The sequence below is a fragment of the Pristis pectinata genome, chromosome 23, assembly GCF_009764475.1.
Source record: "Pristis pectinata isolate sPriPec2 chromosome 23, sPriPec2.1.pri, whole genome shotgun sequence".
NCBI lineage: Eukaryota > Metazoa > Chordata > Chondrichthyes > Rhinopristiformes > Pristidae > Pristis > Pristis pectinata.
This window is the reverse complement of record NC_067427.1, coordinates 20838885-20865192: the sequence shown is the minus strand read 5'-3', so window position 1 is coordinate 20865192 and position 26308 is coordinate 20838885. Positions and strand designations below refer to the sequence as shown.

General features: G+C 40.6%; 1 protein-coding gene across 4 annotated transcripts in view; it reads right to left on the bottom strand.

Moving 5' to 3' along the window:
- pappaa (pregnancy-associated plasma protein A, pappalysin 1a) overlaps nucleotides 1-26308 on the bottom strand; it is a 275180-nt gene that overhangs the window by 33014 nt on the left and 215858 nt on the right. The window contains exons 21-22 of one of the 4 annotated variants that reach the window (XM_052037112.1): nucleotides 17776-17877; nucleotides 12989-13129 (exon numbers count right to left, since the gene is read on the bottom strand). In XM_052037112.1, coding sequence (XP_051893072.1) covers nucleotides 12989-13129; nucleotides 17776-17877 — 243 coding nt within the window. The remainder of the gene's footprint in view (nucleotides 1-12988; nucleotides 13130-17775; nucleotides 17878-26308) is intronic. The other 3 variants (XM_052037113.1, XM_052037114.1, XM_052037115.1) reach the window with 3 other exon arrangements.

Genomic DNA, 26308 nt, shown 5'->3' with positions numbered 1-26308 from the left:
ATCACTAGTATTAAGAATAGCCACACTCTGTGCTAGATAAACAACTTCTCAATCATGGCCCTACAGCAGAATTATCTACTTCCTTCAAATTTGCTTTCCTTGGAGATTATATGAACAACATGAATTAGAGTCGCTGCAAATTCTGTCTCCTTCCTCCCAAGTGTTGGGAGGTAATCCACCCTTGATTTGCAACACCCAATTCAGGGATGGTCATAGTAGATAATAAAGAGCAAAACTGGTTAAAAAAATATAAATAGAGAGAGAAAAAAATCACATTGCTGCTAAGACAAAATATGTGAACAACAAGCTAAGAAGTTGCCAATCCCAGAAACAAATTCTAGTCCGTCCTCGGTCAGGCTTTCTTAATCGTCATTCAATCCAGCACTGTTTATTATTTCTAACCTCCTTTGAAATACGCAAGGCTTTCAGTGTCAGAGAATTTTGGCCATAATGGGTTTGCATTACTTTTCTACATTTTCCTTATTCTTCTGCCCCGGCTTGTGCATTCATGTTCTCCGACTCCTATCTCCCTCTCAACTCATTATAACCTGTTGCACACCCGTCCTTAAGATCTGCACTGAAGGAACAATCCAAGTGTCAGGTACTTTAATGGGTGGAATCTTCTTAAGTTGCTGACTGTATCTGAACAGAAAACAGACAGGCTTAAATATCGTGACTAGTGAACGCCAGTCTCTTAACATGTGCAGCCCCTGACCGTGAACAATGCTTCCCAATTGGTCCATTGCTCACATAGCAAACTTAGTTTGAGCGCGAGTGTGACCCCAACCATTTCAGGGTTCATTGTGAATCCTTAAACATCAAGAAAAACACCTAAATCACAGCCGTAAGAAACCTGGTCTGCAGAGATTAACAGTGTGACCTCCCAGAATTGTTACATTCCGGGTACCTAAAGGCATTACCTTGTATGCAAATACCCCTCGTGAAGAATTTGTATATTTTTCCTAAGTCTGGGAAAAAAAATGCTTCATTCTGCAATTATTTGTCTGCAAACGGAATGATTACATTGAGCTAAAGTTAGTGGTAATTAGACCTTCATATTTTGTTAACAATCACAGATGTGTGGAGTGCAAGATATATAATATCTTCCTGCAAATGAAAATGTTCTGAGGATTTGAATTTATAACTCACAAAAATGTACATGAAAACAAGCCTTTAAATACACACATAAGCACTGCATCAACTCTTTTGGGAGATGTTAAACAGACTGACTATTTGCTCGAATGTTTAACACAAATGTGGTGATTTTAAATTGAAAAGCTTGGATAGTATTTCTGGAATTTGTGAGGGGTCTTGTCTGGGCCTCCGGGAAGGGGCTTCAAGCTGTTTTGATACTTAGGAGAAGCCAATTCCTTGCTCACTCTGACTGAGTTACTAGTTTTCTTGTTTTAATGAATAATTCCTTGAATTAACACAATGGGATGAACCTTTTGGTCAACAAGAACAGAATTTCTCAGCAAACTGCAGTTGGTTACTGGTAGGACTAGTAGGTTGTCTTTTATTTGGTGTAAGCAAAATTAGAATTAAATTTTTTTTAACAAGAACAAGGGAAGGTCTTTTTGCCTAATAGATCACAGGATAAGTTTGGATGAAAAGCTTCAGTTTGTTTGATCTTATCCTTCCAACATAGCCAGACTTTTTTTTCAATCATCCCATGACAGCATCTGGCTGTTTCTTGAATGAGTCAAGTGCTCTGACCTCAACTACCCTTTTTGGAAACAGTTGCTAATGACTTTCCATGTAAAGAAATATTTTCCAATTTTAACACCTTTTCCATCCTAAATTTTGTATCCTTCTGCGAGGTGACCAACTCAGTCAGGTTCATCACATGATTCAGGTCATTGCAAGATTTCTTGGGCCCTCTTTAGCATCTGTCTGCAAAGCACCACCTCCTTCTGCAGGTGAAGAGCTGTCATCCAAGTTGTTTATTGAGTTGTTTTTCCCCTTCTACATTGCGTATTAGGTAAGTTGCTCTTTCCCTGCACGGCTGCTGGAACCAGCCAATCCTTTTATATCGCAATGATTTGAATCATGCACTGGACTCCTGACAGCCTGTCCCAGTCACCATACATGTTCAAGCATTTGAATTCAATTTAGGCCATGCCAGAATGGCCTCATTTAATATCATACTGCATTGTTCGTGAAAATAAGTGTTGAATCAACTAATATCCTGTGCTTGCCTCTCTCTATGTACCTTACTCCTGAGAATTTCCAACCTACCTACAGATGACATGCATCTCCTATTTTTACTTTCTCCCACTCCAGTCATAGAATCATACTGCACAGAAACAGGCCCTTTGGCCTACCCTGTCCATGCTGACCATTTAGTACCTATCCATATTAATCCCATTTATCAGTACTTGAACTACAGCTTAGAAGCCTTGGTGATTCAAATGGTAGTCTTGATACTTTTTAAATGCTGTGAGGGTACCTGCCTCCACCACCTACTTGGGTAGTGTGTCCCAGTTTCCAGCCAACCTCAGGATGAAAAAGTTCTTCCTTGGATCCCCTCTGAGCCTCTTTCCCCTTACCCTAAACCTATGTACTCTAGTTTTAGAGACCTCTGCAATGGGGGAAAGGTTCCCTTGCCTCATCAAAGCCCCTTGTAATTTTGTATATTCCTACCAGGTCTCCTTTAAGCTTCCTCCAGTCTCTCCTCATAACTGAATCTCTCCATCTCAGACCACATCCTGGTGAGCCTCCTCTACAACCTCTGCAGTACAAATGTATCACTCCCATCGTGTGTTGACCAGCTTTGCACACAGTACTCTAGCTGTGGCCTCACCAATGTTTTATAAAGTTGTACCATAACCTTCCTGCTCTTATAGCCTATGTCTCGGCCAATGATGTATCCTATTAGTCTTCTACACCACCATATCTGTCTGTGCTGCCACTGATGAGGTTGCTTTACCTGTAGTTCCTGGGTCTATCTTCCTTCCCTTTTTAAATAGAGGTGCAAAATCTACTGTTTACTAGTATCTCTTCCATAACCAAGGAAGATTTACTGAGCTAGTTCATACTTCTGTTTTGTTGGCAGACATTAACTCGTTTTTTTTTGCCTTTGTACAAAGTGGGTATTGAATTGGAACCGAATGTAAGAGGAGTAAGTTTTGATGAACCTGTTGACAAAGCTTCTGTGGTTTAGCCCCCAGGCTTTGTGTGGAAAGCTAACTATCAAATGATTCCAACATTTCAATGCTGTGAATTTGATTTCGCAGATATTTTTGAAAGTTCATCCACTTTTTAGGATGTGGGCCTTGCTGCGTTTCTTGTCCATCCCTACTTGCTCTTCGGAAGATGATGAGCTGCCTTCTTGAACTGCTGCAGTTGTGGTTATGATAAAAGGGTCAACCCCCTTGCAGGGGTTCTAGAATCCCACACTAGCAAGATTCTCTCTCCTGAAAGAGATGAGTGAACCAGCTGGGTTTATAGAACAGTCTGGTGGTTTGTGGTCCTCATTATCAATGACTATTTTTCCTTTCAAATTCCACAGCTGCCAGGGTGGGACTTGAACTCGGAATTCTGAAGGGTTAGTCCAGGCATCAGAGTTACTGGTCTGGTAATTTAACCACTGTGCCACCACTGACAATGAAATGAGCAACACTTTGCAATGAAATCGAAGCTGAACCCATGCTGTATCTGTCACAACTGCCCTCCCACAACACTGTCTTTCCTTGCTAGAAGGAATTCTGGCTTAAAAAAGAGCAGCTGAAAATAAAAAAAAATACTTTTTTGTTCCAAATAGAAAATAGTTTTTGCAGCAAAGTCACGTATATGTTATTTCCAGGAATCTATGGACCTCGGGCTTGCACCCTCTGAATGCCTGGTGCAGATATCATTTGTCTGCATGTTTATAATTAACTCATTAGCAGAGCAGTCAGCCACATCAAAGTAACATCATTTAATCTGTCTGCAACATGCAATTTACATGGAGGGTTAGAATTGAAAAATGATGAACTTAAGCATTCCCTAATACTCTTGTTTCACCACAGTTACTTGAAATCACTTCGAGAAAGAAGAATTAAGATGGCCCAAATCTATATACTTCGATGTGCGGCTGTATATCACAGGCCCAATCAGCATTTCTCCCCTAGCCCTTCTGACATCCTTCGAATTCAGTTCACCAACTCTAAATGTTGTTGAAGCCAAAAAGTGAATTATTTGGAGGGGGTGGGGAATGCTTTAGCAAAATGGATTTGCAATACTGTAATGTGTGCTTCTAATAGAGATGCATCAATTTGTCCTTTTCCGTGACATTTATATAAAAAGAATACAAATTTCTGGAATAAGCATCATTTGTTACATGTTACATCTGTTTAAGCAATTTCTATCTGATCCAAAGAGACTGGGGCTTACACCCTCATTGTTTGTCTAGTCTTTCTTCTAAGGTCTGTGAACTGGTACTGTGAAACTAGCATAGGTTCATGCTGAGGTTAAAAAAAAACTAATTACAGTCACTGTTGGAATTTCACTCGAATGGCAACTACTTTTTTCCTTCCATTGCCACTTATCTCAAGTTAGGAGACCAACAAAAAGTGGTTGGCTTTTGTTTAGTTAATTATGTTTCTTAAAAAGACTGCTCGGTTGTTAGTTGCTGCTACTTTCCAGAAAGTGTGAAGGATCGGTCTGAATTACTTTGACAGACACGTTAACATTTTTCAAAAATCCTAGCATGAGGCCCTCAAAAATAACGTTGTAGGAGTTAGGCGAGAGGAAACAAGTTCATTAACATGTTTAATAAAAACAGAAAGTGTGTGAAAGAGCCTCTGTGCCAAGAGTTCTTGGCTGGTACCATGAGCTGAGGTGAAGTGGCGGGAGATCTCCACAGAGATCGCTTCCCGGAGTGACTGTCACTGAGCATTCGTTATGTTCTACGTATGTCATGCTTGGTGTTCTGACACTTTCATTTGTACTTTCCATTATAACCAGCTGTACTGTTCATAACGTTAGGATCTCAACTCACACAAAAACCAACAACCATCCCAGTAAATTAAAATTAAAGAAACCACAGAGAACAGAAATCTGAAATAAAAACTGAAATATGTTAGAAACACCCTCTAGGCATCCTCTGTGGAGAGAGACTGTTACTGTTTTAGGTCAAAGACCCTTTGTCAGAACGCCATCAAAGGGTCTTGAACCTAAAACATTTGCTCTTTCTCTCTCCACAGATGCTACCTGGCCTCCTGTGTGTTTTCAGCATTTATTTTTTTTAACTTATGAGGCAAAGATGCTTCCTCTGCTGTTTTCATTGAGGTTAATGGAAGTGAAATTTGGAAGCCAAAATCCAACACACAATATGTTCTTACATTGCATGCTTAATACGTGCAACAAAAGAACAATTCGTACTTCTATTATTCTTTTCATTTGCCTTACCTATCCTACTTCATGTAAATAACTTAAGAACTTGCAAGGTCCTTCCTTAAATAAACAGATTAACAGCAGATGCTATTGCTGAGGTCATGTCATTTGGCTTTGGCTAGCACGGATGCCTCTATACAGGTCATCCCTAGGTAACGAACGAGTTTTGTTTTTATAGGTGTCCACAAGTCAATTTCGTCCATACGCCATAAAATGTACAAAAATCACTCGATATGGTAACCATACTTCCAGTATCGTAATAAATGGAATTAAAAGTACTTAAGCCTGATTTGAAAGAACTAAAAGTGGATAAAGAGAGGAAACTAGTTCTGCCGTTTCATAGGAATAAACGTATGTGTGTACTTTGGGCATTTGAATTTAATAATATTATGGGAACTCATTCGAATGTAAGGGTGCTCATAAATTGGGCATATGTAACTTGGGGATATGTTGTAAACCGATAGAGGATTTGCAGGATCATATTTTCACAAGAACATTGGACTAGGCCACCTGGACCTAGGTCATGGACAAATGGTCAGTTGACTCTGAGGACAAGCCTCTTCGTACTATAGAATGCGGTCCACAGAGGGAGCTCCTCTGGTGAAATCGATGCATTGATCTTTAAACACACACACACACTCACACACACACAGACACACACACGCACACGCACTCCAAAGCCCCATTACTCTTTACGCATTCCCTAAAGAGGGTAAAATAGTCATCCAGGATAAATCGGAAACACCAGACAATTTTTCACCACCAAGCCAACTATCTGCCAATCTGCTTTTATCATTGCACTAAACCTTTCCAATTCCAGCCAGAAGATTAAAAAAGTAAGAGACCTGGAGGTCAATTATACTTATTTACTCAGTATTTGAATAGCTTTATTTTAACCCAATCATTAGTGGTTTGGCAATCTTTGTTATCAAATCCCTTGTATGCAACATTTTAGAACACTAACGGATCTTAGGGGAGCATATAGCCACTGCCAAGCACTAAAAACTCTTTGTGACATTCAAAAACTACATGTTTACTCTATTATAACATCTGGAAAAATGACTTTTTGTAACATTTCTGCTGGAATACAAATATGCACATTGCCCTTAAGGTTCTTTAAATGATTTTCAGAATAAGCTGGAAGTCATGATTTCTGCTGAAGTTAAATTGTTTTTGTTTGCTTTTGCAAACAGCAATGAAGGTAAGGTGGGCACCTTGTCGGCTGTTGCTCAGTGGTAACGTCAAAGCCTGTCAGTCAAAAGGTTATGGATTCAAGACCCACAACGTATGCCTGAGCATAAAGTCTAGGCTGGCATTCCGACGCATTGTTGCAGGAGTTCTGCACTGTTGAGAGGTGCCACCTTTTGGATGACATTGTAAAAAGCATCCCACCCCAACCCTGCCACTCCTCATTTGCTCTCACAGGCAGTTGTAGGAGATGAAGGGGATTCTTGCATGGGCCTAGTCAATATTTATCTACGTCATCTGAATTAAGACCTAGTCTTATCATTAACTTTAGGGTTTCCTGTACACAATTCAGCATGATGACAGTGACCACATCTCAAAACACTCACGTGGCTCTATAGTACTTTGTGAAACATGAGATTGTGAAGGACACCATTCTGTTATCACCTCAATCTGTGTATGTCTTCCAAAGGAATATGTTTCATTTGCACAATGGCACTTGGAAAATTAAGTGTTTAATACAACAACATTTGTGTGTTGTCTTTTTTGTAGAGATTCTGTCTGCATTGTCTCACTATTTTCTGACTATAAACATAGATTTAGTCTAAACAGCACCATTTGCTGCCTTTTATCTTCTTTTGAACCATGGTATCGACTCAGTTTCACAACTGACATCAAGTTACTTGATGTAATAATTCTCCTGCTACCCACTCCCCCGACTGAACAATGTGGCAGGTAGTGGACAGAGATTCTGGGTCATGCTGACTGCCTGCTGAAGAACTGAAGCAATCCTCTGTTTCCCCAGTGTGATGGTGATTGTGCTATGCTGGAGCAAGACACTTTAACAGGCACATTTGTAAGCCATTAAAGAAACTGGAACTTAGAGTAATTCACAGGAAGCCTACATGTAAGGGCAGCACCCCTGCAATATTCCCAGGTGTTCACATGTGCTGGTGTTTCTCAGCTCTCTCAGAACCAAGAAAGGAGTAATCCTACATGGAGCCTGCTTTATCTGCTTCTCTCGAGAGCAATGTTGATTTACTTGCAGCATAGTACAGAGGGTGTAAGGTGGCACACTAGTGCGGCTAGTAGACCTCATAATTCATAACTCCAGTGGTCCAGATTCAATCCTGACCTCAGGAGCTGTCTGTGCGGAGTTGGTATGTTCTCCCTGTGACTGCTTGAGTTTCCCCCGTATGCTCTGTTTTCCTTCCACATTCTAAACTTATGCTGGTTGGTAGGTTAATTGGCCATTGTGAATTGCCCCTAGTGTAGGTGGGTGGTGGGAGAATCGGGAAGGAGTTGATGGTGTACGTTACAGGGAAATAAATGTAGGAGTGGGATTGATGGGATTACTCTGAGTGCTAGTATAGACACAATGGGGTGAAAGGCCTCCTATGTCCTTGGGAAATATCTAGGAAAGTTGTATGCTTAAACCCTTGGCCTCTGTAAACAATTCCTCTTCTCTGTTGTGGTAGGGTTAGTAGCAGGTCCGTATACTCCCAAGCAGAACTGAGACTTGCATTTGTCTATTTTTAATTATTCTTTCCCTTGCATTTGTGCTCATTTTGGGATCCTGCTTTCAGAGAATGATCTGCGTGAGCTGAACCTTCTCTAAGGCTTTACATGCAGCACTGTAGAGTGAGTGTTTTTCTGTACCCCGCTTCGCCGACATCAGGTCACTTGAACAAATTACTCGTTGGAGTTAGCATCCATTTACAATCAGGCTTCCATAATTCCTGATGGCATTCATTTTGCTGCCCCACATTACTTTGTAATGAAGAGGATTAATCTAGTGGATACTGAGGTGCATTATTTGTGCTCCTCAGGAGAGGAAAGGATACAAGTCTGAGAAAAATTCTCCTTCACTCTGCTAAATTATAATGTTATCAATGCTGAAAGGTGAACAATTCTATCGGCATAAAGAGGTCAGAAGTGGAAGCCTTTTAGGCTGGAAGAAGCCAAGGCTATGCATTTAAAGAAATTACATGGGAAGCACAGAAGTTGTTTTAAGAACTGGATAATAAATTAGGGCGGGATTAGTGGGTGTACTAAAGGCTGAGGGCTACTTGCTACTTGGATGTCATTAGAACCAGTAATAAGCTTAATAACAAGGCTATGGTCAGTCATGTTAATGGTAAAAGCATCAAAACGGCATCTGCGGGGCTTATTGTGTAATATTAAAGACATTAAACTTGATTTCCATTTGATTGGGATGAAGGACATAAATCCAGCAATGCCTGTGTTGCTAAACTTGGGACGCCTTAACCAACTTAAATGGCAATTTACAACTGCATCAATTTGGAATTATATTTTGGAAAGCTAATTACAATATAAAATCAGTGCTGTTAAATTAATAGGTTTAGCTAGATTTATTCCATCCCCTAAAATGTGAAGAGAACTTTTGAAGTTTGAAGCAGGTTTTAAAGGGAGAGGCTGGGGTCTTTTCCTTTTACTGTCTCCATGAGCTGATTAATAAGAACTATGGATGAAGTATAAAAAGCAGACAGATCCTGTATGCCTGGATGGAAGTCAGAACCTTTGATATTGTCAAATGTTCTGTAGAGACCCTCGACTTTTCCGCTCCAATTGACTTCAACAGTTTTATCACCCAGCATTATAAATTTCTTTTGCTGCTTGGAGCTCGGGACATTTTCTAACACAGCTCATAAATAGTCATGTGGCTGCAATCATAAATCTTCCATGGAAGATTAAAATAACGTGTTCAACATTTGATAAATAAAACAAAAGTAAAGTTAATTTTTATCAGACTTTGACCCCTCTGCTCATGGTGATGGGGATTCACTGAGAGGCATGTGACTTCTAACGAATTTTGGCTGTTGATTGTCGCATCTCTTGCTTTGCTTTTGTGTGCTAGCATACTGAAGTCAATAAGAATGTGACAAACCTATTCAACCAGCTCTATTTTTTTTTAATTTAATCAGCTTTAATTTGGGAATTGGTAAAACTGTTACTGCAGTAATTAATCATTTGGCTCTGCTCATACCTCCAGAATTTGAACACATAAATTTGCTAATGTTTCAGCACAGTCCTGAGGGAATACTGCACTCTGATGTCCTGCTTTTTAAATGAGATGTTAAACTTGGACCCACGTTGCCGGTTTTAGATGGATACAGAAATTCTTCTCTCAGTAACAATACCCACCATGTTTGAGATAACTTGCATTTCTGTAGCACCATTGCAACTCAACATGCTAAAGAGTTGAATCAGGGTTAACAAGATGAAATCATTAAGAGAAGGGTAAGGTGTAAGAGGTTTAGAGGGGATCTGAGGAACTTTGTCATCCAGATTTGGAATGCACTGCCCCCTCAGTGGGTGGTGGAAGCAGGTACTGTCACAACATTTAAGTTGTATCTGGACGAGCACTTGAATCGCCGGCAAAGGGGGTCATGGACCAAGATAAATGGAATTAGTAAAGACAGGTACCTGATGGTTGGCATTGACATGGCGGGTCGATGCTATATAATTCTGTGACTGGGAGGAACAAAGAACCACCTCTTAGGAAACTGTTAATAAAGAAGCGAGTTGGCAAGAGAACATGAATTCAGGAGAGTCATAAGGACTTAAGGGACATGCTCAACATGTAAACTGGAAAAGCGTGTGACAAGCAGCAGACTAGTCTGAGAGGAGGAAAAGATGGATGCAAGGCGAGAGGTCAGACCTTCAGATCTTGTGTCCTCACTAACGGTTAATTGATGATTTACTAATCTAAAAATGAAGTCACATCTGTGAGCTCTATCTTTGTGTGAGTTTTTGAGCCTTTGAAGAATAGAATGAAGGATTACTTGGAAAGATGGAAGTTGATTTGGAATAGCTGGGTCAATTTAAATTGAGAACGTTGGAGACCTAGGCGAGGCAGTGGTATTTTTTGCTCTGATGTTGGAGGACATTCAACATCATTGCTCAAGTTACATGGTCGTAGAGCAAATGTCAAGTTAAGATGTCTGGCTGAAAAGTAGATAACAAAATATGATGAAGTGTGTTAGAAAGTACTTGAGTTATCAGTTGGATCAACCATTGGGTTGTTTGTGATTGACTTTATTTGGGCAGTTGTCTATCGTGAATTTGTAGCTGACACTAAATTGATTGATGATTTTAATCTGTAATTAATCTTCAGGTATTCAATGGGAAGGAAAGTGATATTTGGAATTCATGAAGAGTAATGTCGAAGATCATGTGGTGAGGAGGCTGAGACACTGGCTAGAGATTTATATGTATTGGTTTAAAGTCAATTTACTGTCAGTTTGCTACTCTCAGATATGAAAGAAAGCAAATTAAAGCTTAAATAATTAAGGATATGATCTATAATTCCAAAATGCTGAAGTTGTATCTAAACTAATTTCCCTTGCATCTGGAGTATTGGGCTCTCTTTTGATTCCTAATGTAGAAAAGGTGAAAATTTATTGGAGGAAGACTGCACAAAATCTATGAAACCACTTAGAAGGAATGAAGAAACATTGTCCATCCTGCTACTGGCCTCTCCCTCCCACAAAGTAGGGCGTGATGGTTTAATTGGCAATAGAAAATCTAAATTCAGAAAAACTTTTCTGTTCGACTAATAGACTTGAGGAATGGAATTTAAATATTACGGCATCAATAAATGATACGTAATAGCCCATTATTTTTTTGTTTGGAAAGACAGAACCATGAAATAGTTCTGAGAGAACAGTATAATTAACTTTTTAAAGATATCATGGATTAATTGCTAATAGAGAAAGGTACAGGTTCATTAGTTCCAAAATGAAGTTAGTGGTTTTGAAGAGTCGGCTGGATGAAGCGATAATCTTCTGGTAAGAACATCAGAATGTTTCTGCTGTGATAAAACTCCTTCTTTATTATTCATGTTTTATTCCCTTGAATGCTTTTGGGCTGCAATACAGTGCACGTAATGCATGCAGTGTGCATTCAGCTCTGAGAGCAGCGTAAACATGTGTTCAGGAGCACACAGCTCCAATGGGCCACAGCTGTGCTCCACTCCTGTAATTCAAGGGGCGTTTAGAAACAGCCTGTCAGAGCCAACACTCTGAAAGACATAAGGGAGTCTTTCAGGGGAAGTCAGTAGGACAGTGTTTACCCATGAAAAATGTTTAAAAGCAAGCACATTAGTTGCTTTTTTATTTGATCTGCAATCCGTGCCAGCTGATTTTGAATATTCACAACAATTAATCTCAAGGTTTTGAAAAGTACAAACAAAAACTTCACTTGACTTTTCACCCTACCAAAGGAATTGACTGCAATCCATGAGCAGTTGAAATTGGCACAGTTACAATGCGTAATCCCCCTGGTTTCCATAGTGCCCCAAAATTGCATCTTATTACAGAGTTTGCCACTTCAAGCTCCTTGTCAAAAACAAATTGTGTATGTCAGCAGCGAGGTAATAACCATCACCCATTTATGCTGTCAGTTTTATAGATGCTAATTCGAGCATCTTAAATGGCCAAAATGAATGGATTAGAAAAAATTAGACTCATTAGTTTATGTTTTGTTAAGGTTCATAGCAAGTGAGCCCAAATATAACATCTTGCTTAAAACAGCAAAATGTCATAGGTTCTGAAATTTGGAACTAAGAACTGAAAATGCCAGAAATAGTCACGAGTCAGGTAGCATCTGAGGTGAAAGAAGCAGAATTAACAAGCAAGATGGCTTGGCCTTGGTCTGCTGCCTGGGGTTACCATCACCCATGCCGTCCACGTGTCCTGACATTACCTGGGGACAATGGGGAGGCCCCAACATCGTGGCTCGCTAAACCTTGCACCGGGGCGGTAAGGTCCAACAGCAGCTGGGCACCTGGTAACATAGTGCAGAGGAAGGCCACTGGAGAACCCTGATGGATATTGAGTGAAGGCCAAGCTAAGAGCCAAACTTTGTATTTAATCAAAGCTGGCAATTAGACTCATTAGTTTTAAAATATTAATATATGATAGTTTTTAAATATCTAACACTGAGAGATTTTTAGAGGCTCTATTAGCATAGAAGAAAATATTTCAAAAAAAACAGTAAACCAAACAAAATATATCAATGTTGTAACTAAAGCAAAATAACATTTGCCTCCGAATTTGCAAGCCTGGAATCCCATTTGAATGATTGGGGTTTTAGTCCCAAATGAACCCTGGCTTTGTTTGGAACAGAACATTTCAATGGCCTAATGATTCAGGTCAATGACCTTTTATCAATATCACTTGCTGTGCACTTTAACAATTGAACCTCTCTAGCATCTGTTTAGTCAGTTTCCAGGATGGTACATGTGTTATTGTATGAGTGAAGAACATGTGATAAAACATGCATAGTTTTTTGTTTTAAAGTGCCAAGGGTTGTTTAGATGGCAGATTGGTGAAAGGGTTACAACTTGTGTGTTGTTCTCTCTACTCTGGGACTTGTTGAGATGTTCTACCTGGTAACGGCTTACTTTTGAACGCCGAGTCCTGCTCCCTGCTCCTCCCGTGTCCCGACGAGTGCGGCCAGGGTGCTGATGGCTTTGTGCAGCTCGTGGTCCTTGGTCAGGTCTGGGATCCGGCAGTGAGGATGTTCGTTCAGGGAGCTGTGGATGCTGATGAGCGATGACAACATTCTTGTTATAGAGCGCTGCCACGTTATACTAGCCATCGCGTTCATATGAACGCGCCTGCTATAAGCAGCGGGGATTATACAAGTGTGGTCAGAGAACAATTTGCACTTACATATTCTAGAGACAGTCCACAGCATTTTTCATGTACAATTAATTACTTCAGAATACAGTTACTATAAATCTAAGTGCAACTCCTATTTAATGTTCAGCATGATCCACAAAATGGTGAGATGATTTTGTTTTGGTGGACACTGAGAGAAAAGATTATTCTCCTTCAAGCAGTGATGCATGAGCTTCAGCACCCACCTATAATTCCACCAGAGAGGGAGATGGGGGTTTGCTTTTATCTGCCCATAAAGTGAGGTGCATGTTTTTATTGCTAATTGTTTGGTTATTCTTCATGTTTTATAAATGGCTAGTCACTGTTTGATGAGGTGAAATTGGACAGAATTGGGATATCACAGAGGAATAGGGTGTGATCAGGGTACAAGTTCTTAAATTTGTTTTGCAGCTGGTGAAAATCTTGGCAATTTCAATGATGAGAATAAATTGTCAAGCCAAGTAACTTTTGCTGAAAGAACAGACAACCCTTGGTTCACAGCTCAGAAATGTATGGACAGCCCATTGGATATCTGGATAGACTCATCCAAAAGCAGAAGGGTGTCATCCCTACCACTAAAATAACACATCATCTGTGATCAGCTGGCTTGACAAACATACACAAACACTCCCACACATATATATGTATATATGTTGATCTGCTTCACTCTCATCCCCACCATTTAAGGGAATAATTCCTATGTGTGATTAGGATGGTCCATTAGTAAAGGAATTTTAATACACTTATCACAGACTTTTCTTCTCCATTATTGGATCCATTTGATCAAAGTTCATTTGTGCTTATAATGCAAGTATAGCTTTGGTGGAAAACCGTTTCATGTTCTAGCACTGCTGCAGTTAGGAATGTAAATGTTCTGGTATCTAAGGTTTGGGTTTGGATATGGAGAAGAATGTCCCGTTCCACCTCACGTCAGACCATGCCCTTGCTCAATCAATTACGTTATCCATTTTGGCAGAGAAAAAATTAGGAACACAAAGTATTTTTTAAAATGGCAAGACTTTGAAGGTTGGTGCTGTTTGAAGAAATTTGGGTGTCCTTGTACGTGAATCACTGAAAGTTAACATGGAGGTACAGTGAGCAGTTGGGAAGGCCATTATTTTGGCCATTATTTGAGTACAAGAATGGGCACATCTTGCCCCATTTGCCTTGATTGAACTGCATCTGGAATATTGTCTGGAGTCTTGTCACACCGCTTAAGGGAAGACATCCTTGCAATAGAGGGAGTGGAGCAAAAGTTCACCTTATTCATTTCTGGGATGGTGAGTTTGTTATATGAGAAGTCATTGAGCAGACTGGTCCTACACTTTAGAAGAATGAGAGGTGATCTCACTGGAACACACACAATTCTTATGGGGCTTGACAGGTAGATGCAGGAAAGGTAGTTCCCTTGGTTGGGGTGTCTAGATCCAGGGGTCACAAGTCATAAGATAAAGGGTCAGCCATTCAGGACACAAATAAGAAGAAATGTTTTCACCTGGGGTGTAGTAAATCTTTGCAAGAGGCTCATCTGTTGAGTATTTTAAAGATTGAGATCTTGAAGGGAAATATTAAGTTAACAGCATTAAGGAATATATGGTTAGTGAATGAAAGTGGCACTGAAATAAGCCATGATCTTACTGAATGTTAAGAGTGCGAGGAGCCATATGGCCTATTCCTGCTTTTATTTCCAAGGCCCTTTGGTGCAAAATTCAGTTTCTGTGCAAAGTCAAATTCAGTTTTTTTTTTACTTTAGCCTGAGGTAGCTCTCATTTTATTTTCCCAAAATTCTTTCTGGATTGAAATTATTCCATTTTTTTAAACATAGAAAAGAAAACTCATCAAATTAGATAAGGGTACAAGAGAAACGGAAAATACTGCAAATACTCAGAAGGTCAGGCAGCTAGATGCAGCCAAATCTGCTGAACATTTCCAACATTTCATACCTTTTATTTCAGATTTTTAACATCCGTATTTTGATGTTGTATAGATAACTAAACAGCTCTATTGCAGAATATGTCAAGTTGAGATGACGTTGAGTCTTGAGACCCTTCCCATATCCTAACTGGCCTAGTCTGGGGGAGATTGCAAGGCGTTAATTGATCAGGCATTCACTGAGAGCAGGAAGGATCAGAAAGAGTAATGATCTCTGTACATCTGGCTCTTCTTGATCCATTTTTTCCTATTTCCTGTTCTTCCACAGGGAAGAATTCTTATTGATATTTCTTGTTAACTTAATTGAGGCTTCTTCTAAGTTGCTGAATATGTAACTTGTTTAAAGCAGATTCCTTATTTTGTTATGTTGTTAAATAAGGGATTCATTTCCTTGCACCTTATTCGACCTTCTGCACACTTCACTTTCTTTAATATTGCACTAAGTATGGATAGTTTCCCAACACTTATTACATAGTGTCAGCTTGACTTGTTGGTACCACTCTCAGCTCAAACAGAAAATGTTTTGCTCTAAGCCTCATTGCAGGCTGACGTTCCAATGCAATACTATGAGAACATTGCATAATACATGAAAGGTAGTCTTCCCTTTCTGATGAGGTACTTATGTGATGCCTGGCTTATCAGATCATGTAGAGATGAACAGTTCCACTGTCCTTGAGGAAGAAGAGCAGGAAGTTCACCAGGTGTTTTGGGTGGCCAGTGTCATCAAAACATGATTTCACTGGCAAGTTATTGTTTGGTGTCGGCAAGGTCCTGTTATGCACGTTTCTGGACCAAGAACAGGCACTTGGATTATTGAATCTGATGGCATTTTCGATATTATGGCAACACACTGCAGTCAAAGTGATGCAAAAATCTTGACTTTTAATCACCTTCCCTGTTGTGAATGTGGTGGATTTGGGTTGCATGTGCAATTAACAGTGTTATGCTCCATCGATTCCACTCTGAGCTGAGCCCATTCTAGCCAGGCTGTATCATAGAGTCATAGAAACGTACAGCACAGAAACAGGCCCTTACAGTCCAACTCATCCATGCCAGCCTTGATGTCTTTCTATGCAAATCGAATTTGCCTGCATTAGGTATGTATCCCTCTACTCCCTTCCTATTCAAGTATCTGTACAAATGCCTATTAAACATTGTAATAATATCTGCCTCCAGTACCTTCTCTGGCAGCTCATTCCAAATAGTCATTACCTTCTGTGTGAAGAACTTGTCACTCAGGCCTCCTTGAAATTTCTCCCCTCTCACCCGCAACCCGTGCCCTCTAGTTCTAGACTCATTTGCCCTGCAAAAAAAAAAGATTCTATCGAACCTATTTTTGCCCCTCCTTAATTTTGTAAACCTTTGTATGGTCACCCTTCAGCCTCTGATGTTCCAGTGAGAATAAAACCAGCCTATCCAATCTCTCTTTATAACTACAGCCCTCCATTTCAGGAACGTCCTAGTAAATCTCTTTTACACTCTTTGTATTGCGGCCACATCATACCTGCAGTGTGGTGACCAGAACTGCACACAAGTGCAGTAAAACCAATATTTTGTACAACTGCAACATTACATCCCAACTCTTATACTCAATGCCTCAGCCTATGAAGGCAAGCATACCAAATGCTTTTAAACTGCACTTATCCACCTGTGTCACCACTTTTAGGATACTGCTAAAGATGTAATTGGGACCAAAACTTTCTTGTGTTGTACAAAACGATTTAATTCCTCCATTAATTTGTTTACGTGCCTGAGGAATCATTGGTGACCAGAAGACTCTGTTGATGCTAACTTTGTTCCAATTACAAAGAGTTCCTTGCATTGGCCATATGCTTTTCCCCTTTCTGACTTCTGGGGAGAGGGTCTGAAGGCCAGGTCAGTGCCCTCCAGCTTTCCTCCCCATAACAAAACCTGTCACATCTCAGGTTCAGTGTTACCGTGCTAGCTACACAGGGGTTCAACCACATTCAGATGATGGGGAAAAGCAAAACAAAAAAGAATGCTTTCTTCACCGATGTAGGTCCTCCTCCAAAGAATTTCCTACTTTTTACCTTTCTTGAGCTTCAACTGATCATATGTTGGGCTTCCATTCCTTCTGCTGCATGGGAATATCTGTCACATTGGGAGTAATGAGACCAGTATGTTGCAGAATAACTAGAATTCCAGTTTTCAAGAGGTGAATATGGGTGGGGGAGGCACTTGTGTGTGGGAGAAGAAGGAGCTCTAAATCCAGAGCAGAAAAATTTATGGTGCTTCTGTTCTACAGTATTTACAAAACTTAATGGCCCACTTATCTCATGGGAGCTAAATAAAATATTATAGGAGCTGGCTTGTTATTCCCTCCTTGTAATTGCTTAAAGGCTCTTTTGAAACACACAGATTTGCCCTTATGACGCATCCATCAGTTTCTTACCTGTATCAATAAAATTTAATGAGGACATTTGGCCACACTGTGAAATATAGCCAGTGGTGACTCATTAATATCTTTTGTCTATATTCTTGTGAGAAAGGGTCAGAGGGCACAACGCACAAGAACACTGTAGTTCAAACATTGGGCGAAAATAACTTTTATGAAGCAATTTTGAAGGATTCTAACCTTTTTAGTTATGACAGTTGAAGCACAGCAGTCCCCGCCATCATAACTGCAGTACGCTCTGTTGTTATTTCCATCGCAATAGCTGTCCCCCACGAAAGGCTGCTATGGCAATAAAAACAATAGGAATTAAAATTGGTAGAGATTGCAAAGAAACTAGCTCCTGTCTTTCAGAATTTTGCACTTATGAAAGTGAGGGATGATTTGGCAGGCAATTGACCACAGGTCACGTCACTGAGATGTACATTTGGACTTCCCCAGTGACAGGTGGCGTTTAATGCAAAGTTTTGTGCAACATTATGGACAGTGGGGGGCTCCATCAATTCCGGTAAGTTATTTTCTCTTAAACTGTAAGGGATCTGCCCTTTCACTGGTATTATCTGGCTTCAAACTCAAGCCACTCATTTGTGTGTAACCTTGTGCTTCAGGTAAGCTTTATCTGCTTAATTGGCAGCAATCTGCATTTTAAATGACTCTGCATAATCTTCTTTGTTGGTAGAAGCCTCCATTTCACATTTCTCACACTGGATTTTTAAAAACAAAAAAAAAGCAACTGTATAAGGCAACATCTGTCTAATTGTCGGATGTTGAATCGTTAACAAGTAATTTATTAAATATGCTATTATTTGCATTTAACTACAGAGTCTAAATATCAGGTTGAAGATTGCAGAAATTTTAACGAGGAAATTAGTGTGCACTTAGCCACTGATCAACTCTACCAACATTGATGGTTTCAATGAAGAACATTTGTAAACTTTGCAGTGTTTTCTACTTTGCACCTTAGAATGGAAGACCTTGAATGGGGATTGGCTATTCCAATGCTTTCCTTGCCAGCTGCACAACTTCCACCCTCAATGAATTTAACACCACCAAAGACTCAGCTTCCCCATTTGATGTTTCACAAAGTCTTTTTTACAAGATCATCCATTCTGCCTTTTCTTATTTGTCCACGTTGTCTCCCAGTCCACCAACACCTCGGATATCAAATTTACGTTCAGGGCCTTCTATGTCTTTGAGTTTAAAACTATAAACTACAATCTGAATTCCTCCAGTTTTAACCTCTCGGACCTCCCTGACCTCCTTCTGCCAGGATTACTGAGCTATTTCTTTAGCTATCTAGTTTGTAATGTCTGAACTTTGTTCCCGAAAACTTTCTACCTCTCTATTTTTAACCTCTTCCTTAAAACCTTTCTGTTTGGCCAAGGTTTTTTTGTTTATATCAGCTGTTCTGAAGTTGGTTGTGTGTGAATTATTACTTATCTGATTCTGTGGTCATTTATTATGTAACTATTAGAAGATAGAGACAATCCCAACAAACAAGAAGGAAGCATCTTTTTCAATGGCCGTGATGCGTGCTGCATTTCTTTGCCCTTGATTGGGTATTGTCCTTTCTGCTTTTGTGCTGGATTCTTGCTGAGTTCCGTCCACCTGCTCCATGAGGTGCTTAGTAAGAAGAGAGAATGACTGGATGATGCAATTTTTTATTCCTAGATCTTTCAAATTTTTTCCACCTCCACTTTAAATACATCTAATTATCCAGCTTCCACCATCCGTTGAGGCAGAGAATTCCAGAGACTCATTACCCTCTGAGAGAAGAAATTTCTGTGTGCCTCAGTTTTGAATGGCCGCCCCTTATCTTGTAGTTATGTCTCCGTGTTTGAGACTCTCCCAGTAGTAAAAGCATCCCAACATCTGCCCGGTCAAGCCCCCTTATGATCTTGTATGTTTGATTAAGGTCACCCCTCATTCTTCTAAACTCTGAGGGACACAGGCCCAAACTATTTTGCATATTGGCTCAGAGGCCTTAAGCAGTAGCCATGCATTTTGATCATATCAAAGACTGCTTCCGGCAGCAAGTGAAGCCAATCGACATGACACCAAGTTATGTTTCTTTGCTTTGAACCTGCCACTTTGCAATTTTGATTGGTGTCCATTTTGTTTATTGGTTTGTTCTGCAACTGTAAGTCTACTTTCCAGCGGTTCACTTCAAAAAGAGGACACGGCCTCAGGTCCACTATATTGTGGTCCTGATACTATGGTGGGCAGAGACAGTGTTGTGCAATCTAGTATTGAATAAGAATGGGTTTTCTTGTCAGGTTCATTACCAACTCTGGGGAGGAGGTTGGCTGATGTTCGAAGGCTGTAATTGGGAAGAATGGACAGATCAGTAATCAAGAGGACACTGGTTATTAGGAGGGTATGGGGGTGAATGGACAGAGGCAGGGAGGTGGAGGGACATGCGTTTGGAAACAAGGAACCATCGATGGGAAATTTCTGGAGATTGGAGATGAAGTTGATATTGATGTGAGTTGCCTGCAAAGACTGGTGAGGAGGAGAAAGGTTGGGGTGGGTATCACAAAAGGTGACGTGGTAGGTGTCGGGGTGTCAGTTGTGCAAATGATTGGTAAGGCCGCACTGGAGTAATGTGTGCAGTTCTGGTCACCACACTATCGGGAGGATGTGATTAAGTGAGAGAGTGTGCAGCAACGATCCATAGGAAAGTTGCCTGGACTGGAGGGCTTGAGTTCTAAGGAGATATTGAATAGGCTGGAGCAAAGGAGACCAAGGGATAACCTTACAGAGGTTTATAAAATCATGAAGGATGTAGATAGAGTAGATCGATGCGGTGTTTTCCCCAGGAGTCTAAAACTAGAAGTCATAGGTTTAAGGTGAGAGAAGAAAAATTTAAAAGGGATTGGAAGGGCAAGTGTTTCAAACAGAGGATGGTGGGGATGTGGAACAAGCTGCCAGAGGAGGTGGTTGAGGCAGGTACAATCGTTTGAAAAACATTTTAAATGAACTAATGCATTATGATGAAAACAGGAGTTAGACGGCACATTAAGTTACTTTGTTAAAAAGCATATCTGAAGGTTGTTAATAAATTAAGCTTTTGATACTGGAAAATGTTGAACAAAGTCCAGTTTTGGTTCAGTGGAACACAGCAGCAGTGAAAACAAAGGAGTGTTTGAGGGGTCATAGATCATGACTTTTGGATGGGATAGGCAGAAGCAGTCCAAGGATTGGCGGGGGGAGGGGCAAAATTTAAACTTTTGTTTCATCAGGGAGTGAGAGGATCTGGATTTCATTGCCTGTAAGGTTGGTGGAAACTGAATCAGTCAGTGGCTTCAAAAGGGAATTATATAGGCACATGAGAGAATAGAATTTGCCGGTTTTGAGGGAAAAATGAATTGCTGAGGTTGTTCTATTTGGAGCTAGTATGAACTCAATGGATCAAACAGGCTCCCTGCACATCCCATAGAAATGATTTTACAAAGCCCAGAATTTTGCTTGCCCAGTTTGAATCTCACAATTCCAGCATTTTTTCTCCTCTCTGCTTTGATTCCTCTCCCTTGGTTTACATGTCATCCAGAAAGGTCATCTACGATTAACAGGTCTTCACCAGCCAGCATCACCATCACATGTGTCTTTCCACCTCTCCTCCTCTCCACTCTATCACCGACATTCTGCTAGTCCTTTCCACCATGCCCCCTTTCCGATGATTTGCAACTCATCTCAGTTTTGATGAAAGGCCATCTACCCAACACTTTCACTCTATTTCCCTTTCCACAGATGCTGCCTGACCTGGTAGGTGTTTCCAGCATTTTCTGTTTTTATATCAGTGGTTTTATGAAGTGCTTTTCGACACTGGTTGATGTAACCACACAGAAAAGCTGTTCTATCGGAGTTGAGTATCACTTGATAACTCTGCAGTGACAGTGCAGAGCATCACCCAATGATGTCTTAAGTCAAAACATTTTTGTTTGTGGGTCCCCAAATCTCAGGTTCATTGCTTACCGTGGTAAAGACTCCCCACTGAGAGTGGGGCCTCTTAATACGTCTCCTGTGTCTTTGCCTTACTCCTGTAACTTGTGAGAAAGTCCAGGTAATTTTTTTGTTTTAAATACATTACATGAGTTTTTTCGCTGTCCTGAAGAGGTGAAGATGAAGTGATAAAGTGCAGACTGCATAATAGATTGCTTTTACCAAAGAATTGTGCATTAATATTCTTGCATGCAAGTTTTAAATGTGGTTTGTCTGAATTAAAATTAGCTATTAATGTTTCTGATTAAAATATAATTTTCTTCAATGTAAAACAAATGTAGCTCAGCTTCTCTGAGGAAGGAAGAAAAATAAACCGCTCAAAGAATACTTTGATATTGCTGGTTTGCTGGTGAACGATCACTAATGTTTGTTCTGACCTTATTTATATCTGTTCTCAAGAAAAACTATTCATGTGCTGGGAGATAGAATCCAGAAGCTTTTCAGACCAACACTTAGCCTGTTGGTGGGGTATGTGTGGGATCGTAAGCTGAGAACTGAAATCCAGAAGCCTTTACAGTTAAGACATGTTTGAACTGCAAGTCTTAGAATGAAGATGGAGGGTTTTGAAGTCAGACTGAATAAAGTCTATCCAGCTCACACTATTGGTTCTGTCTATGAATCAGGCACAGTTGGATGAGTTTCATTTCTTTCCTGCTGTGAGGTCAAACTTCCATTTCTCTTTCTTTGTCTCTTTTGTTTTCTGCTTCAGCTCACAGAATTTCTTTCCATCCTGTTGGATTGTTGTTTTGGCTCCTGTCTCACTTCATGTTATAACCATCGCCATTTTCCCCATGCTATTTCTCACCTTGAGTTACCTGACAATGGTTTTTGCTTCCAGAGCTATCATGCAAGGCACTCTGCTTGTTTCCATGAACCCTTTCCACTCTCCTCAATGTTTTGTCGATATTGTACAGAATGACCAAAACTGAACAAAATGGGATTTTAAGCATAAGAACATAAGAAAATAGGAGCTGGAATAGGCCATTCAGCCCCTCAAGCCTGCCCCACCATTACATGATCCTGGCTGATCTGCCTCAGGCTTTACCTTCTCTTCTGAGCCATTCCCCCTTCACCTTCAATTCCCTGATTTTTTTTTTTCCTCTTATCCACTTTCTTCTCAAATATCCCCAATGGTCTCACCTCCACAACACTCCCCGGGTAAAGACTCACTTCGTTCTGAGATGTTCCTCAGTTTTAATCTTGTAATCAAGTCACCTTGTTCAAGGTTCTCCCACCAGTGGAAACATCTCAACATGCCCCAAAAGGATCTTGCTTCTTTCAATAAGATCTCCGCTCATTCTTCCAAACTCCAAAGAATACGGATCTAATTGTTTTAGCCACCTAATGGATTACAACATGAAACAAAAAGCCACTTTCTGTCTTCTCAAGTTGACTGGTTTGTTAATTTACAGATGTTCTCTTCAGAACAGCGCTTGGACCTTATTTTTCATTTTTTTTTGAACATATGTTTTTTCTCCCCCTTTTATAGAAGGTAATGAATCCTGTTGGGAGTGCAGTAGTGTAGGGCTGTTAGCACCCTTTTTTATTTTGGACAAGTACCACTTTTCACACCTTGGAAACAAGCTTTTAGTCTATTTAGCCAGACTTGTCAGTCCTTGGGCAGTGGTAACAATGCTGAATCTGAATGCAATCCCCACTTCAGTATCCTAAGCACATTGCAGTACTGCAGGGGCACAGCACTGTTGGTGACACTGCCTCTCAAATAATCTTCTGCAGGAACTTACCACATTTCTCAATGGAAGTCCCTTAAACTGGTGTTGCCAGAATTTAAGCTGGTGACGGTATCCTCCACCCTGCTGCATGTATCACTGGCTGCTCCTGCATTGCACTGCTGGGCTCCCCATGGAATCCTACAGGGCAGTGTGAACTTCTGCAGACTTCCAGCCCTTAGGCTGGCAAATCTGCTGGGCGAGACTGCTCTCGGTTAAACCGGACTGACCCAAATTTAATGAATGGAAAAACATTAACTGTCAGGAGAAAGATAACGCTTGTTTTTATTTCACTTAAATAATTGCTTAAATGTTCTTGATTTGTTTTTAAGTATGCATGAGTATGTGTGGGTGTGTGATTGAGTAAGAGTGTGTGTGCATGCATGTGTCTGTATTTGTGTGTTTTATTTTCAGACTTTTAACTTTAAAGTTAAGAGTTCTGAGGCAAAGACATCAACAAGCATTTCCTTTGAGCAAATGTTTGACAGCTATCAAGCCTGGGCGGGGTGGGGAGGTGGGTGGGACCTCACCAGCTGTCAAAGCCATTCTGTGAGTGCAGTCGACGGCTGTGCTGAGACAGCCCCATGTAGCATTCAGCCATGCTAAAGCACTGGGAAGCAGGCTCCCTGCAGACAAATGTGCAGCGGCCATTCTGCAGAAACAGTCTGCTGGTCAGTGCTCTGGAACAACACAAGACCTCTCCTGAGAAACTGAATCCGCTCCTGCTGGATGTAAATGATTCTTCCAATTTGAGCTGAGCTCCTTTGGTCAATATTTATCCCTTAACCGCTAAAAAGGAAACTGATATTTAGCCATTGTCTGTCGGACTTGCTGTAGACTGATTGCTATCGTGGTTCCCCGTGTGTCCAGCCTGAAAGTCACTGGCAGTAAAGTGCTTTTGCATTTCATGTTGGTCATGAAAAGTGCCACATAACAACAAGCGCCTGGAAATTCCACTCTATAATGCAACATTTCTGTGTGTTATGTGAAGGAATTTAATCAAAAACTTCACTGTATGGATCATTTTGATATCACTTGCACAAAATTCATTTTTGTCTGGACTTCCCATGAAGCAGGCCTTCATTAGACTGCTAAGACCTACTGATGGTTTCCTTAAAATGGACCAACCTAAACTGTGAAGATTGGCACATGATACTTCCAGAGATAAGCTCCCTGTAAGACATTTACTTATCCTTGGTTCCAACACCCCTGCCCAGCACTTTGAACTCCCAGCCAACTGCAGACTCAACCACTGGTGCCCCAACCCAAACACCTAGCTCCTGACTTTCTTTAAACCCTTCTCCTACCCTCCGCTTCCTTCCTCCCCCTTCCCTCGCGCACACAATCAAGCTGGAGCTCTGATATTCCCAATGTGCCCTATCCGTCCCATGAGCTGCAAACTGCAACTTTACTCTTGCCCATTACAAATTCAGCAATGGTGGAGCTATTCAGGAATAGGATTGTGTGTGTTTTTACACATGTAGGGCCTGCTCCATTCCACAAAGTTCCTTGGGCCTGGTGTGCAAGTTCCCCACTTATGAAACATGCGTTGGCTGTTCATATGTACATCACCAGCAGCAGCTCATGGGGTGGATAGGGTGTGTGGGGAATGTTGATTTTCAGCTTGATTGTATGTGTGAGGGGAGAAGGGCAGCGGAGGGTAGGAAAAAGGTTTAAAAAAAAGTCAGGACCTAGGTGGTGAGAGCAGCATTACGTTTTAATTCAACCACTGGCTATCCTCCACTTATCAGCAGGGATCACAAGGAACGTGTTTGGAAAAGGAAATCTGGCTTCGAGTGTTCCTGTCTGGCTTGTTGAGGACTGTGGTGGTTGGAGGGAATGGGTAGGTGTTGCAGGTGAGACTTGAGGGGCAGGAAGTGGGCTTGTGAGGGGAGAGGGAAAGGGAGTTACCACTGAGGCCAGTTTTAATGCTTTGCTGCTAAAACCAACCTCATACTCATGACTGAATCTGAGAACTTCCTGGTCCTAATGGTTCAGCTAGTCAATGGAAAAGTTGACTGTACTGTTGAAGGAGCTTAGACATAACATTCTTGCACAGAAAAGTACAGAGATACTGCTCAAACATAGCAGGACAGAATTTACCTCTATCCATTTTAACACTTGTTAGATATATTTGTGAAGGACTCATTCAATACTCAGCTGAGTTAAAATGTAATTTCAGTACCAAACTACAATTGCCCTCAATACCCATTGGCTCAAAGGAAGGATTCACGCAGGGTTTCTACTGCTGTTTGTTATCCCAGGAGTCTGGTATAAACTGCTGGTGTTGATGTGAGAGATGGAGTAGAATAACTTTATATATAAAGGTTTTCCCCACCCCTCCCATTGACAGTACAGCCAGAGCTTTGTGCATGAATAGAATCTTGGTGCTAGCTGCAAGTGTGCTCATGGCTGTTGAACAGTGCCTCACAAAAAGAATCACTGGCTTCAGGTGAGACAGAAATAGGTGACAGAAAATAATGGAGGGGAGGGAGAAAGTGACTTTTCAAAATGTTGATTTTTATTTTCCCTGATTTCATTCCATCATTTCTAATAGCACGTAAACAGAGACAATTTTTAACAAAGAATGTATGATAGTAAATACTTTGAAAGGATCTTTGTGTGGGTGATCTGACATTTCTTTGCTTATGATTTTGTTTGCCTATCATGCGATTAGGCAGCTGAAATAGGCCAAAAGAAAACCATAAAATCTATATTAACTCTACTTGGCACTGGTACCTTTTTGAGCAATGTAAATGTGCCAGGTATGCAATTAGTATTTAATTTTATTCCTGGGGTGTAGTGGGTGGTGCAAAGGTTGGGTTTGAGTCTGTAGCTGAGTGGATTCTTGGAATTTTGCCATATGAATTTTGTCAATCATGCTATCGCAATCATTTTTGTAAAATGTAAATTTACTGTTACTACCCTTACAGAGGAAAAAAAATACCATGTGTGCAATTACTTTTCTACCTCTCATCCCCAGC